General features: G+C 37.0%; 1 protein-coding gene across 4 annotated transcripts in view; it reads right to left on the bottom strand.

Annotated features, from left to right (window-relative positions):
* Window positions 1-808: 808 nt before the first annotated feature.
* The window catches only part of Lilli (AF4/FMR2 family member lilliputian), a 202,348-nt gene continuing 186,442 nt past the window's right edge, over window positions 809-16,714 (bottom strand). For 3 of the 4 annotated variants that reach the window (XM_072900452.1, XM_072900453.1, XM_072900455.1), the window contains 11 exons: window positions 12,030-12,081; window positions 11,582-11,634; window positions 10,473-11,070; window positions 9,547-10,283; window positions 8,153-9,068; window positions 7,648-7,781; window positions 7,223-7,417; window positions 7,050-7,127; window positions 6,873-6,969; window positions 6,426-6,705; window positions 809-6,343 (listed from right to left, as the gene is read on the bottom strand). In XM_072900452.1, the coding sequence (XP_072756553.1) occupies window positions 6,234-6,343; window positions 6,426-6,705; window positions 6,873-6,969; window positions 7,050-7,127; window positions 7,223-7,417; window positions 7,648-7,781; window positions 8,153-9,068; window positions 9,547-10,283; window positions 10,473-11,070; window positions 11,582-11,634; window positions 12,030-12,081 (3,250 nt within the window). In that variant the 3' untranslated portion in view covers window positions 809-6,233. The remainder of the gene's footprint in view (window positions 6,344-6,425; window positions 6,706-6,872; window positions 6,970-7,049; window positions 7,128-7,222; window positions 7,418-7,647; window positions 7,782-8,152; window positions 9,069-9,546; window positions 10,284-10,472; window positions 11,071-11,581; window positions 11,635-12,029; window positions 12,082-16,714) is intronic. The other variant, XM_072900454.1, reaches the window with a different exon arrangement.

Genomic DNA, 16,714 nt, shown 5'->3' with positions numbered 1-16,714 from the left:
TATAAACAATCCGTAAATAACGAGGAAGTTGTATTGCTACGATGGATGATGCGCACAGCCGCAAATGTTGATCGATCGTATGTATATCGACGATTTATTCGTGTAATCGCGCGATTAACACGAATCACATAGAGTTCGGCATTAGAGTACACGGGTAAAGATCGATCAAATCAATCAAATGAATTCCATTTTCATTCCGCTAAAAATTCCAACGATCAATACATCGATACATTTCCAATAGTCGTATCTAATACGCAACTCTAAGAAAATTGACGTTTCTTTAATCACGTTATTGAATTTTAACCCGTTATTTTTATAAGATCGGTATACCGCATTTCCAGCAAAATAGTTGCAATTTTTAATTTTAATTTTAATTTTTTTTTTACGCCGTTGATCGATCTCTATTGCGTAAAAACGGAAAGACAGTAGAAGAGTTTCGGTCGAGATTGATTCACTTAAGGCAACCTCCTCAATCATCCCTTCCTCTTCAACGAATCGTTCACTATCGTTTTTGTAACAGGAACAATGTTAAAATTCCTCTAACAATTAAAAGATCTGCGACAATTTTTACATCATTTGGCGGTGATTTGCGGTAACTCGGCCGGGCACATTTGTGTGTATTCCGGAAATTACGCGTGTACGTGTATCAACATGTGTGTGTCAGCCTCCGCGCCAATAAATATAATAATTAACAATTAAAATAAATAGAAGAAAAAGCAAATCAGTAATTATATCTCATTAAGCGATATAATTTGGTCTCTCCTTGGTGCGGTTTGTCATTCACATGTATTTTCTTCGACTCTCTTTCTTCATTAATCCTGCCTACTATTATTATTTTCCTTCCAACTCTCCAGTTTATCCTTCCGTCTCCATGTCCGTCTGTCACTAAATGATTCGTTAAGTGGATCGTCAGTAAACGGATAATTAGTCGATGTGTGTAAGTGCTATGCTTTGTGTACATGTGTATATATATATCTATATGTATATATATATATATCTCAGCACGTGTACCACGTGGTCGTAACACTAATGAGAGACGACCATCTGTCGCGTTATCTATTGCTTGCTCAACTCGACGAAACTCCGCGTTTCACGAAGGGAGGGTAGATTCTCTGGAACACCTTCCGTTATCACGCAAATGTTGTAATACAAAAAAGATATACATGTAACAAAATCGTCTCTCGCGGCTGTAATCTCTGCTTCGTCTCGTAATAAGGCCGAGCGTGACAAGCACACGTTTGGAAGCCTACGGAAGTGCAAGCGATAAGTGACAATTGGTAGAAGAAGGACGAAAAGGGCTGTTTCTACCCTCGCCGTCGTACGCAGAGTTCGTGTATGGGTCTTGTATCGTCGTTATATACACACAATCAACGCAATTAATCGAGTTACTTGTGCATTGCTCGGTACAATTCGAACAATACGATTGCTTCGCCAACATCGGAATACGCTGCCGTTAAACTACCCTATCCGTTTGCCCGCTCGTCTACGAAATTACTACCTTACAGCCACCGCGCATCGTCGGTTTGCATTTTTTCTTTTTTTGCGTAGGCTCGGTTTAAGAGTTTTTTTTACATATCTCGAATATAAAGAAAAGGTGAATGATTTAAAATTTTTTGCAATCGTCGAATAACCAAATATATCAGGGTATAATTTTTACAAGTTAGGTATATAATAGAAACAGAATACAGTATATTATATACGCAATATAAATAATTTTGCAATATATTATTCAATATAACCAATAATAATACAATAATTAAATTATAATCCAAAAAAAAACATAATAGTTTAATAATTTTATAATAAGTATATAAAATAAACATTATATAATATATAAGTAAATAAGTATATAAAATGACATACAATTTTCGTGGACTCATTTTACACTTGTGTTTTTTTCTAGACAAAATGATTTAAATAGAAAAGTCTCAAACCGAGTTCTTTTATGGAATGTCAACGCTGACAATCATGGACAAAGCGATTAAAAGAACTTATCTATTCTTGTATATTTGGAGGACTTTGATGAGAGATTATGCGAGGAATAATATATTAAGTCTGCGAGGTTTTCAAATAACTAAATAATAGCAGACATCGCCGTGACTGTTTGACGGTGAATCTTTTTTTCTTTCTTTTTGGCACAATCGCGATGGACGGGAAAGTTTAGCGGCGGCTAACACATTTCTTTTGCATTCGGAATTGAGTAATAGTACGCAATATGCGTCCCGCACAAATATAGTAAAATAATTATCAATGCAGTGTAATTGTTAATAATGTAATAATATATATGATATAATTCATAATTATATAAGATTGCGTTTGGGGTGTGCGTGTATGCTTTGTTTCTTTAACATATATATGTATATACACGCAATATATATTGTATGTATATATAAATAATATATACATATAAATATTTTACAAGTACGGAGTGATGTGTAATAGAGGGGAGGGAAAGGGGACTAAGAAGACTAAATTAAATGGCGCTAATTAAATTCTCTACCAAGGTTCTTTACAAATACGACGCAATATCTGTCGCGCATTGGCCCAATCCCGAAACCCATCGTTTTATAATGAAAGTATAGGAGTAATGTACATTTTTCATACGTAACGTGCACGCTATAGCGGATGTTTTTTTTTCTTTACGAATCGCTTTATCTCGTTTTCGCAATATCTCACTTATTAAAAAATATCTCAAAAAAAGTGATAACAATAGTATTTGTAACATAAATGTTATATATAAATAGTAACATCGTTGCTGTTATCATTACATTATTATCATTACAGTAATTCATAATTATTATTACTGATTATACCTCGTAATCACCAATAATATCTCATCAATGTCAACGATAACAGTAACGATAGAGCTTAATAGGTATAGCAAAAATCGCGTGATGCAACTTCGCGTACTATTATTCTGTTCGGTAAAAAGAAAAAAGAAAGAAAAATAAAACGAATCAGAAAACACTTTCTGATAAAAAAAAAAAAAAAAGAAAAAAAAGCTTATCCAGCGCACTACGGAGCAACAGAATCCTTCACTTATCTTTGGAAATTATACAGGAACATAGATTGGCTCAAAATTATCGAAACATTTATTAAAAAAGGAAATCTATAAATAAATGAATATAATTTTCCGTTCGTCGCATAGCGAGCGCGTAAACTCATCCTTTCTTTCTTCATATAAAATAATAAATATTTTCTCTCGGTATTCCTTTCTCGATAAAATTAGCGAATTTGTGATTTCAGATTTTTGTCACATTTACATTTTTTGTGTTCGTTTGGACGGTTGGCTTGGCGGGAAAATGGGCCTGATATATGTATCTGCTATAAATATGTGTCTCGAAAATATCAAAGCTTCTTAATAAATTTTTTTTTATTATTATTTTTACTTCTCTTCTCTTTTTATCCTTTAGCACTCGCGAAATATAAAATTGTATCCCATGAACCATTGGACCGCGCTTAGTAACTATGGGCCGTCGTCGTCCCGCCAACCCGTCTGCCATTATTTGTATCTTTATTTATTTTTTTTTTTTGCTGGTCGCGTATGACATCAGTAATAAGACAGCAGTGTGATTTCATCGTAAGAATTGTACAAATGACAATTGGTCCTACGTTTTCGGAGAATGTTGTCGACCGTTCTCCGATCTAATGGGACTCTAATGTCCCATTCAATCTGTGAGAGAATTAAATTCGGATATGTTAGACTACTCTATCACATTTTCACCGATTTTGAATCTTGAAAGTCCATTCGATTTATGTGTCTATATCAGTGCTCTATGTTGTGAGCAAAAGACTGATGCATCACAAACTCGTCGTTTTATCGAAAAAAGTCTTAAACTTGCAGCTATACTATTATACAAGATGATCAACTTAAATCATTCATCTTAAATATTGTGCTTGTTTTAGATGAGACGAAAAAATGTTTTAGATAAAAGTTTGGTTCAGAGGAAAAAAATAAGAATATTAGTTTGACCTTGCACTAGATAATTTTTGTCTAAAACATTTTTTCATATCATCTGAAACAAGAGAAATATTTAAACGATTTGAGTAGAGATATTACCCTGTATAATCTATTGTATTATATATAATATACCTCTATATATAAATATATATATATATATATATACCTCTATATATTGTATATATATATATAGTTACATTCTCGTTGATAAACTGCGATTCATCCGAGAGCGTCAATTTTTCATTGAATATGGGGAAAGAGATGCGTTTAAAACGTGAGAAAAACCGAATCTCTACGAAATCTGAACAATAAAAATGCCGTAACACGTTTAAAAATTTCCCTCAGCGCGATTGACCAGTCGATATTAAGAAGCGATTGTGAAGACGGGGATACAACAGAAATTCGTTCAAAAAATTCTCAAAGAAAAAAATCACGTTAATTTTCATTTGGAATAAATTTTCAACGGACATTTCATCACATGTGTTCATTCGTTACGTCTCTTCTTATATTCTTTTTTTTCCTATTTATTTGTGACTTTTCTTTTATCTGATTCTCGACAAGAATTGTGGTAGCAAAAATTGGGGCGGGCCGGTCTATCGCAATTGCAATTGAGCGATAGACCGCCCTCAAGACGGCGCAGCACTCACAAATACCTATTTACAAAAATATACACATGAGCAACTTACTTATCCGTGTGTATTTGCTTTTTATTCATCGTTCCCGTTATCATCTCATGTCTATGCTGCTGTTTACCTTTCAATTGTCCAGCACTTATCTTGTCTTGTTCTTCTCTGCATTTCATTTCGTCAAATGACTCGCTATGTATATGTGTATGCGGTATATCTGTACTTTTCTTTTTTTTTTTTTTTCTTTTCATCTAAGAACCTCTACATATCCCCCAGTTAACTCTAGGTAATGTAAATAATATGTATCGGTAATCGCATTTGTTACTGTTTTTTTTTTTGTGTTGTATATTAATTATTCTAATCTAAATTACTTCCCCGTGATCTATCTACAAAAAAAAAAAAAAAAAAAAAAAAAAAAGAAAAAAGAGACGCGTCCTTCGTACGCAAACATTAGACGTAACTATAGTACATCGCTCGATCTTCTTGATCCTGTTGCTCGCGCATCTCTCCACCGAAAACGCTTTGATCGTCCCCTCCCCTCCCCTCCCCTCCCCTCGCTTCTCTCTCTCTCTCTCTTTCTCTCTCATTTATCACGATATTAACCCACTATTTGCGAATACAACTCTGTCTTGTTTCCCCCTATACTGAAACGCGACGCCGGCGCGCGAGATGCATTCTCTCTGTCTGTTTTCATTATTATAAATATATTCTTATCTTTATGTAACTATTTATATATTTATATAGGTAATAAACTATATATATATTAAATATGTATATATTCTCGTTTTATTCATCGCACTCGAATCGCCGAAACGATACTCATGCTTCAGGTAACGTCGGCTGTGGCGCACCGTGAAGCGAGAACACACGGGCGCTTTTCAGTGGCACTTCTACTACTACCCCATCGTGTTTTCATTTTCTTCCTTTTCGCCTTCGTTCTCTCTCCTCTTCTTTTCTTCTGCGCTACCTCTGGTTTTCTTCTCAACCTTTCGCATCGATATCTACATGCATTAACTTACAAAAGCGGACACTTCGGAAAAATAGACACAAGTTTTCACTGTGGCTCACTAAGAAATTTAATACGCTCGCTGGCGAGCGCCTCGATATCATCTCCGTTCAACGATTCTTCATTGCGCCTCGAGAGTAAGTAACACGTGCTCTAAACAAAGTGCACGAGGTTCTTTATGCACCGTGGTAAGATAAGCAGCTCCTTCTTCTTCCGGTCAGCTGTTTTTCCTTTGCCCTTTTCAGGCACACGCGCTTCGCAATTGACTATAAACTTGCTGCTAAATTTATCTGAAGAATGCCCCCGTATCGTCCAAAGATCGCCCGACTAAGGAAGATCCCATGAACTCTGCTCCCGTTTGTCTCTTTCCAGAGATTGCCTTTATTATCGATTCGGTCACCCCCGAGACCACTTTTCTCAAAGATAATAGTCTGTGATTCGCTCGTTATCAATACATCACCGTCGCTTCTTCCTATTTCTCATATGTTTTCTCCAATTGCACGACCATAGATGATGGTTATCATAATTTACGCGGTTAATTTTCACACAACTACGTAAACATGGTCGGGTAAGTAACCATGTTTTGAGGAAGGGAGGTAATGTAGTTTGGAGTGAGTGGTCGGGGGCTGTGCCACTGTGGTCAGAGAGCTCGTAACTTTTTTATACCCGCTTGAACGTATCGCACAAGCTCGCGCAGTGAGCTTTCCGATGTCAGGGGTCCCAATCTTCGATCCAAGTCAAGGAAAAAGTCTAGAAACACGAGGAAAAATGACGATTAAAGTCGGGACAAAAATTATCTGCAACATACTTTTCCTTAATATTTCATACGTACTTCTGTGCTCTTCCTGTTTCGCCTGCTTTGTCGCCTGCTTAAGCAAATCCTGACCATTCGCAAGTAATAGTGAATACTGAATTTGCTTCCCTATCGCGTTGTATACGTGTAATGGCACGTTAATAGATTGGCCCGATGTTGCCGGATGATGCCCGCCGCTGCTATATCCAGAGGAACTTTGACTGCCAACTGAACCTACAGAACCGGCGGGCGATGGTGTAGGTGAAAGAGAAGGTGTACCTTGTCCCTCTGGTTGTACTGGAGTTGTTTGAGCAGGTTGCTGAAAATGGCGAAATAAAATTCTTAGTCTATTATGATTCGTGTTGAATTGTACATACAAGATAATTATAATAGTTATTATAATTAAATATTAATTAAATATATTAAATATTAAATGTGTATTTAATAAAAGGTAAATATAAGATATTACGTGATAGAAAAACTTACCTTTTGATTGAAATCATTGTAGATCTTTAGAACCTCTTTTATGTCCTGCGTCCGTAAATAGTAAAGTTTGCAGTACAAGCACGACTGGCACCAAAGGCTAAAATGAAAAATAACAATCGTGGTTTTGAGATGAACCCAATGTAATTCAGCACTTTCGTAAAAAGTAAAAACATTCACCTTAAGATAGCTAGCTTCGTGTGTATACTATTCTCAGGTGAATTGTTGGATTGGCTCTTGAATTTTGACGAGATGTATCTGCAAAACAAAGGGAAAATCAGAGATCGTTTTAATTAGCAGGCGCGCTCTCTTCTCGTTGTGCTCGCGTACGTCTTAATTAGAAATGTACTCACTTGATGAGAGCAAGAGTATCCTTGTACATGGTATACGAGGCTTTCTCTGTAACTGGATCTGACTCCATCGCATCACCAGTTAAAAGGAAGTATAGAGCAGCCTCTAAATACATCATACCCTGCGCTGTAAGGTCGTTTTCCTCATCGGCATTATGCTTTAGTCGCTTAGCTTCAGTCAGGTACTGGTCATGGTCCCTAAACACAAATCTCGCTTATTCAAACATATTGTCATGATATTAAAAAATCATTTATCAACAAAATTTAAAGATATTATTAGTGACTTTATTTATATTTAATCTGATCTTACAGTTAATCGTGTATTAACATGTTAATGATATGCATTTATATAAAAAAATTCAACTACTTGAAAATTATGTCCAATTTTGTTCCATTAACAAATTTGTTAAGATGTAAAAAGGTTTTACCTATCCTGATCCTCTGACATTTCACTCTGTGGTTCTAAATAAGTATAGACGCGCTGAGCTGGAAGAGGTGGTGGCGGCAATAAGCTTGTATCTTGTTTCTCGTCCCTTTCATGATTCGTCGGCTGGATGTCACTCTATTATACATATATTTAAAAAAATATAATTATACAAATAATTGAAATTTTTCATATTTTGTTTTTTCTTTGTTACATAATAAATGTTGTATTTTTATAGAAAGATATATGAAATCTATCTTTTATCGAGAATAACTTTAGATCCATATTGTAAAAAAATCGCCATTAATTTTTTTATGTCAATTTAAATTAAAAAATATATAATTTGGTGATAATTTTTCATTATATGACATACAACCTTAAACATAAAACTATATACGCGTTAAAAATATAATTGGAAAACGATTGTAAGTGAGAACTAAAGAAGTGAGATCGAAAAAAATAAAATTGTTATATTTTTTTAGTTTATTTCTTAATTGTGAAATGCATACTTGAGAAGACATCAGGCCGTCGTTCGTAGCGTGCCTCCGTTGTCTCTTACGGTTCCTGTCCTTGTGCTCGGACAAACTCTTGGTTTTCGCGTCCAACGAACACCGAACAGGACTCAAACTCGACACGGAACAACAACTCGGATTACGTTTCCTCTTGGGCGCACTACCGCCACCTGTATCACTATTAGCACCACCAGTACCACCTTCGAGCATAGAAGCACCGTTCTTCGGGCTCGATGATGACATTGACGGAGTCTTGAGCACAGAACGCGAGTTTCTGTCACCGTTATTACCCAATAGACCGATGTCAGTACGATGGATTCTCGCACGGTCCGACGGGACCTGTTGCGGCGGTGGTGTGTCAACAATCTCACCCTCCTCCGGCGTGGGCGGTCTCGGTGGTTGCGAAATCGCCAAGCTGGAGGACGGCCTCTGTCTCGAAGACGGCCTGGTATCGGGTAATTCTGTGCGCCGTCTAAGTTCCTGTCCCCTCACCAATAGTAATAATTGCGAAGATATCCTGTTGAGATCTATCTTACACATCAGACTTGGCACGCCATTTACATGGGTAAGAGCGGGAGATGAGCGCAGGAGTATATTGTTGCCACCACTGGATGTCCGTGAAGATGGTCTCTTGTAAGGACTATCTCCGCCTGTCGGCGTGGCAGAATTACTCGTGTACTCCTCCACGTAGATACCGCATTTACCGCCGCCTTTGCCACCTTTTCCACCTTTGCCACCACCTTTTCCGCCACCTTTTGATGTCGAGAAAACATGGCGCAACGTGTCGCTTTTCTTTTTGTCTTGCACATTACCAGCGTCATCTTCCTGCAGTTTAGACGCCGGATTGTTGTCGCTGTCGGAGTTATCAGGTGAGGTCGTCCTCGTGGGTGGTGCCCGCGGTCTGGGTGGTACTCTATGATTAATAATAGTTTTATTTATTTATTTATTTTTCAATTTTTATTTGTTAGCTTTATATATTTATCAAATAAAATTAGAAAAGAGAACTAAAGAGAAAAAAATCTGTGATGTAAATAACAGAAGAAATATTTAAATCTGGACTATATTTTTAAACAGTATATTAACAACCATTAAACTGTCAATAAATAAAAAGCGTAATATCAATGTGTTGAATAACAAAAGAATATGAGAGACGTGTTGAATAATAAAAAGTATAAAATAGAGTTAAAAATATACAAAAAAAAAAAAACAAAAATAATTCATATTTATAAGCTAAGATTATAAAAGCTTGCTTGTTAGAATCACGTCGCTATTGTACTTTCACATTATTGTACTTACATATTATTAATATTTTCATCGCTACATATATACAAGATACAAAAAAAATTATAAAAACAGATTGATAATTCCAAATAATTAAAGAAATAATTTACCGAGCAACTTTGATGCGACTATTCCTCACAGATACTTCTGATTCGCTATCAGACTCAGACCCAGTCTTGGTCACCCTAGACCTCGGCCGCTTGGGTTTGCCCTTGGCAGGACTTTTCTTCTTGTCCTGCTTTTTCGGCGAGTCCGACAAATTGTTCCGCTTAATGGAGGAGACTCTTGTCCATCGTGTGGCGTCATCCTCGGAGGCACTGTTGTTATTCTTCCTATTTGGTGGCGATGAACTCTCGTTCTCGCTGGACGACAGGCTCAATCTCGCTTTCTTGTCGTCTCTCGTCTGTACCACGGTCGATACTTTGGTAGATCGACGATCGCTATCAGAATCACTCCGTGATCTCGAATCGCTGTCGTCGTCACTCGTGGTCACCGTTTCCTTCGATTTGGGCTGTTTTTTCTTACCGGAAGTACTACAGACCGTCCTCGTCCGACTGCGTGGCTTACTGTTTTTCAAACTTTCATCTGACGTCCGATGGCTGCGCTTCGGACTCTTATTAGATTTTCTGGGTCGCCCGCGTTTTCTGGTATCGGCCGCCTTTGGTTTCTCCGTTTGGGAACGATTGTTTTCGATCATTTGATGATGAACCTTTTCCTGATCGGAGTGATGATCGCTGTCGCTGATAGAAGTCATGTGATTTTCATCAAGCTGCCAATCATGAGACTGTTCCCTGTGTGCTCTATTCTCCGTCTTTATTTCAAGCGTATCCTCCCGTCTAGCATTATCCTGTGAAAAATTTTGATAGAATCTTGAAAATTCCCTTACATATAATCTAAACGATATTTTTATTTAGTCAAAATCAAAGCCTCATTTTTGGAGATATCATTTCTTTAAATTTTTAAAGATATCTATAACTATTGTAAAAATATTCAACGTTTAACGTCTTTAATCAACATAGACAGAGTAGAGGCTTACCTGAACCAGTTTCGATTCGGAATTCGGTTCTTCGGACGGCTGTACCGCCGTTTTGTTGAAGAAAGAACTGAGATCCCAACGCCGCTCCTCCACGGCGGGTGGCGGTTCCTCGACCAAATTTTCTTGCTTTGGCGACACCGACGGCGGCGTCGTGGGTCCCTTGGTCGGCGGTGGGGCTGACGTCAAATCGTCCTCATCCTCATCTTCGGAATCGCTGGTGTCCGAGCCCGAGCTCTGGCCGGAATCTGTGCCAGAGTCCGAGCTTGTGCTAGCGCTTCCGGAGCTCTGCGGCGCCTCGGCTGGACTCGATGGTTGTCCGAGGACGATCGGATTCGACGGAAGGCAACGCACTGTATTACTGACAATGCCGGGTAGAGGTGACATCGCTTGTTCCGGCGTCCGCTTCGGTGACGGATATTTGGGCGGACTGATCGGCCGCGGTGGCGACAGCGGTCCCATGGGTGACATGATCATGGGCGATAAAGGCGTCGGCGCCGATGTCATCGCCGGGATCAGCGGCGTTGGTAAGCTGTAAGGACGTGAAATCAAACGATGTGGAAAATTGGACATCTCGATTCGAGGTAATGCTATTGACACACTGAAAAATCGGACAAGTGGAATAATTAATTTTAAAAATTTATGTTTTTTGTTTAATTAATCCGAAACTATGAAAATAATATACAGTTCAAGAAGTATATTATTTTTTTTCAATAATACTAGAAATTAAACAAATAACGATATGCGGATACCAAAAAGTTGCAACAGAATAATTTTCTATTTCTTGTATATTGCTTTCTATTATCTTTTACGAAAAACCTGACGAAATATTAAAACATTAGCTATGTTTGTTTGAAAAATATATGAGTTTATCCATTATGAAATATATACAATATATATATATATATGTAACAGAAATTTGTAAATGTCTCCAAACTCTTAAAGTTTTCTATTTATAATAAGTCTCATTGTATGATAAAATAATTTCTCTCGATATAACTAATATTTTTATAAAAAAAAAAATTTTTAATAAATAAATAATAATATTTTTATTTTTATGGTTCAAATTAATTTCGACAAATCATTAATCAGGATAAAAATCAGTTACTTACACGACTGTAAGATCTGGAGTTCTGTTTGCTTTCGTCGGTCTCGACGATGTTTCCTGAGAATAAAAAGATCAACTATCAGCAATTTTACCGTGAAATAAAATAAAACGGAATTTTTCTTACTGTGATGAATGTTTTTACTCAAACGCGACTTGATCGTATCGTTTTGCCAGAGTACTTTGCGGTATTGTAAGAAAGAAAGAAAGAAAGAAAAAACAAACCCGCAAATAAAAGTGCAACTTACTATTAATGTCAATAGCTCAAGAATAACAGCTTATAAAAGTCTGATGTTCATTAACCCATTATAATGCTTAAATGTCATCAATAATATTTATATCTAATTTTTAATAACCGATTATGAGATAATCGCAATAATCATATAATTTACAACTTGTTTAATTCAATAATAATTAAAATATAAATATAAGAAAAGTCTTTCTTCAGAAATTACCTTGTTCTCTTCATCCTCGCTGTCTGATAAGCGCAAGTCCCGTTCGAGATCACTGTAACAAAAAGAAAGCGTCGTTCAATTTAATCTTGAGAATGAGAAGCACTGGCTCGTGTGATTCATCGAAGTGCCTTTGTGAAGTGAACGCTAAGGGGGATTTATAGCTCACTGTTTAACGCGATCCTTCTGAAATCGCTCGAGCGCCACTCGTCAAACAAGGAAACCCATTCGGCACAACTAGACGCGAGAGATTTTAAACGGCTGCAGAAGCAGTGCGGTAGCAGAAGATAGAGATAATTTGATATCACGAACGATGAGCATACTCGATTAGAATCAAAGAGAGAGAGAGAGAGAGAGAGAGAGAGAGAGAGAGAGAGAGAGATACGTATGCGTGCGAGGAATACACGTGCGACTGCAACCTGTGGAGTATCGCGTACTAAGGAACAATCGTTCATTAATCCTTAGAGCGACTACTTCGTTTCTCATCAGTCATCCATTAGTGTTTCTCGCATTCTACGACGCTGTCCTTTCCCGTGAAAAGATTAAAGTTAAAGTTAGTTAATTAAAACGAGTTAGAAAAAAGTATGAAAATTTTTAATTAAGTTTAATTGACAATGAAAATCGGAATTTAGAAATCATGGTAAAAAAAAAAAAAAAAAAAAAAATAAAAAAAAAAATAAAAACCTTTGTATTATAATTGCGAACGATTTAAAATACAGAAAAATTGTACTAAATTGCTAGCAAAAAATTTCAAGTATGCATATATATTAGGTATGCCTTGCAGCGATTAAAAAAATTATCAAGATGATTTAAAAGCGTGTACATACAAGATATAATGCATATTATTTTATATACGATATACTACGTGTAATCAATGTATATTAAATTACAGGTGAGATAATTTATTGCTTCTCGCGAGTGCTTAAATGCATTAAAAAGTTAGAATATTAATTTCAAGTCACGTCGTTCATTATCTGCTTTCTGAATCGCTCTCTCGCTTAATTTAATAAAGTGGATAATAACAATGTATGCTTCCTGGACAAGGTCACGTTTACATAGGCAGTAAAAAAAATGAAATTCCTAATACAGCTGATTAAAGGAAATATGTTGTTTTTAGTACCTTTACAGCATTGAAAGATTTACAAGATAACGAAGAAACAACAAATAACGCTTTCGCGTGAAAATATCATCGAGATTAAAGTCAACTCTATGAGAAAAGCAGATGGTCGAAGTAATTGCTTCCGAGTAAGCTCGTTGCATCGCGATTCCCAGAGATTACCTCGCTCTCGACGAACGCTTCGGACAAACTGTTGAACGGCGATCGCAATTACCTGCTTCTACATCATTAAGCAAATACGTCGTTTATCAGTTTGCCCTTGAAATTAGCCGCGTTTAATTTAATAAGAAGGATAATCGCGCGCGCGTTGCCCGAGCATCTTATACAGCTCGAGAGGAGAGCATCTTTCGTCCTTCCTCTTTGTTTTGCTATTTTTCTTTTTGCCCTCGAGAAGAGCGAAAACGTGCGGGGGCGGGTGGAGAGAATCGCCTTCGTTCTTTTTCGATCATCGCGAGAGACATGCGAGCCTCTAAGGACCGTCCGACAAGTATCCGGCCGATGTGGAATAGAGAGCCCGGGGACAAGGCCGGGGTGAGGATATAGTATCCGCCGGCGGAAAGCAGCCACGGTGTGTGGGGAGAGAGAAAGAGAGAAAGAAGGAGATAAAGAGAAAATACGTAGAGCACCGAACATCGACGGCGTACGGTGGAGGGCATCGACCCTCCATGCACTGTCCTACGTCCGCGCACTCTGCGAGCGGTGCCTTGTGGTTTTGCCACACCGACTGCGTGCGCTTAAAGCTCGCTCGCTCTCTCGCCTCTCGCCTCTCGCCTCTCGCCTCTCGCCTCTGCCTAGCCTCCGTCTAACTCGATTGACAAGAGACTCGGCTGGAGAAAGATTTATTCGGTTGGAGAGGTTGAATTTTTCCGAGAATCAGAAAAGCTCATTGAAATTTTCAAGGCCGATAGAAGCGTGAGATATATTCTATTTTCGCATTTATTTCAAGTTTTATATATTTCTGTATATTTATATTCTATAGTTTATATTTACTCTCTTTGTCATTCTGCAATCTTTTAATTATTATGAATTGTTTTGTATTTCGTGCTCGTCATTTCTAATTTTTTTCTCTATTTAAATTTTTAATTTTATACGTGCGCGTTTTAAATTGATAAATGTCCACCTTTAAATATAATCTGGCTGTCAAAAAAAAAAAAAAAAAAAAAAACTATAACAATGACTCATGAAATTAACCGCAAAAATGGTACAACAATTTTATAAACAGTTACTCGAAAATTATTTATATAGAAAGATATTATTTGTATTCTTCTCATGTACATTTTATAGAAGCTAAAAATTTATTCTTATATACATATATACGCTTGCTCTTGCTTATTTCCCTTCTTCTAAAGGTTCAAACTTGACATATTGAATTTCATTTTGTTTCATTAAAATCGCAAGTGTAACTGTATAGCCGTATTGTCTTAAAGAATCTAATAATAGCCGGTTTGATTCGAATTACGCCAACGTCTAAGCCTTTACTGACTGCTGCTGACTGGTTCACCGCTGCCAGCAAGAAACCTGCTAAATCGCCGCACGAAAGAGTTTAACGATCGCGTCTCGAACGGTACAAATTACTCGGCTTCGTGGGAACGTTTACAATTTTAGAACCGTGCCGTTCGACGTTTGCGCTTTGTTTATGAACGCGCAAGTTGCATTTTTCTTCAAGGAAAACGGCGACTGATGGTAAACGCGTGCGATTTATCAAAGTACACTTCATCGTTAATGAGAAGCGCGTAAAAGAATTCCATCAATTTCATCATTCAAATATAAATTTATATTCTCAATTCTATCACGTTCTATGGAAGCATAAATCTCAACCCGCTGGAGAGAGTTTGCTTCGTCTGGCCTCATTTTCATTTAAAAGTTCAAAAGTATCTAGTTTATTTTTCGCATGTATTAATAAATTAAGAAAATATTTCGCACTTTTTGGCTTTTTTATTAGAATCCAAAATTGCTAATTTTCCACGTGCCGCGGTATCTTTTTATCACTATCACTCTGAATAATAGATATATGATACATAAATATAAACATATAATCGGTAATAAATATAGAGTATATTTTAGAATGAAATTAATAGAAATTTTCATTCGCAATTTTCACATATCTCTACTTGAAATTCACTCGTACCGTTCCCTACAGACTTTTCACGATTTAAATGCTTAAACGCGCGGTGAGAACGCGGTCCATTGTCAGTCTCCGACTGTGTCGTCGGCGTTGATGCAACTCACTGCCTCCCTTCGGCGATCGGCGCCTCAGTAAAGGAAAGGAACCTGTTCGCGAGGCGTTCCTTTAACCTCGCGTTCCGGCATGCAACGGAACCGTCGCTGACGTGTCGTAAGCGTGTGCTCCGAGACACCCACGTCGAGAGCGTGTGCGTGTGCGTGTGCGTGTGCGTGTACATGCGTGCGTGGACGGAACGAGGAAGTATCTGATGGTGAGGAAACGAGGGAAAAACGTTTTCCGCGAGCGCGAAAAAAAAATATAAAAAAGAGAGAACGAACGACGAGAGACCCGACGTTTCATTAAAGGGAAAGGCGTGAATGAGCGTTTCTTGTTTGATAAGAACGAACGAGGGAAGAAAAATCGAGATTGGCGCGCAAGTGTTATACTATACTTTCTTCTTATTATAGATATGCTGACATAAAGATCATGTACGAGGATACAGGGTTTCAATTGTGAAGGAATTTATACGTGATTCTGCTATCGAATTTATACGTGATTCAGCGGAAATTTAACTCTTTAGTCGCGAAATAACTTTAAAATTGTTTTTCAGAATTTCAAAAATAAAATAATGAAAAATATATGTGCATTATATACACATATTTTTATACATATGCATATTAATATATATTTTAAATATATTAACAACCAATAGTATATGACTTGTTAAATACTAATGACATCAAATGATAATTACAATCAACAAGAGACTAATTGACAGTGCATAAAAATTAAACGTTTTCTAGAAAATATTCTACAATTTACTGTACTTTACATATTTCTCTCTCTCTCTCTCTCTCTCTCTCTTCTGGTTACTATCATAAATATAAATCTCAAATTTGATTATTTTAATTAACCTTTTTCAAAAGAGATTTAGTTAGAAACGTAAGTGAGAAAATCAAATCGAGACCAAATAACTCTCGGGAATTGAATCCTAAATCTTCGTTTTCATTATTATTTTCTTATCGTAAAATAATGATTTATCATCAATAGTGAGAAGTTTCAACCGATTATTTATATTTTATTACGCTTTAAATTTACTGGCTCTATTCACGATAAAAGAGTTAATCGAAGAATCAATAAACTCAAGATTGGTATGATTAATGATAAATTAAACTTTCTGACATACATGCGTTGACGGGAGGTACCGCGTGTACGAGTATATAACAGGACTCTATTCTAACTCTAGAGTAAGCGGCGCAATGCGCAAAAAAGGATAATGATCTTAATCGAGGGCAAGTTCGCAGGAACCTCGTTTACGAGCTTCTGCCACGCGGCGTCTATTTTCAAAGCGTTTGCGCGAACAATCGCCCCGGTGTGTCTATTATCTATTATCTCATCTGCCGCGCT

Source organism: Anoplolepis gracilipes, chromosome 10, assembly GCF_047496725.1.
Source record: "Anoplolepis gracilipes chromosome 10, ASM4749672v1, whole genome shotgun sequence".
NCBI lineage: Eukaryota > Metazoa > Arthropoda > Insecta > Hymenoptera > Formicidae > Anoplolepis > Anoplolepis gracilipes.
This window is presented reverse-complemented; position numbering and strand designations above follow the sequence as displayed.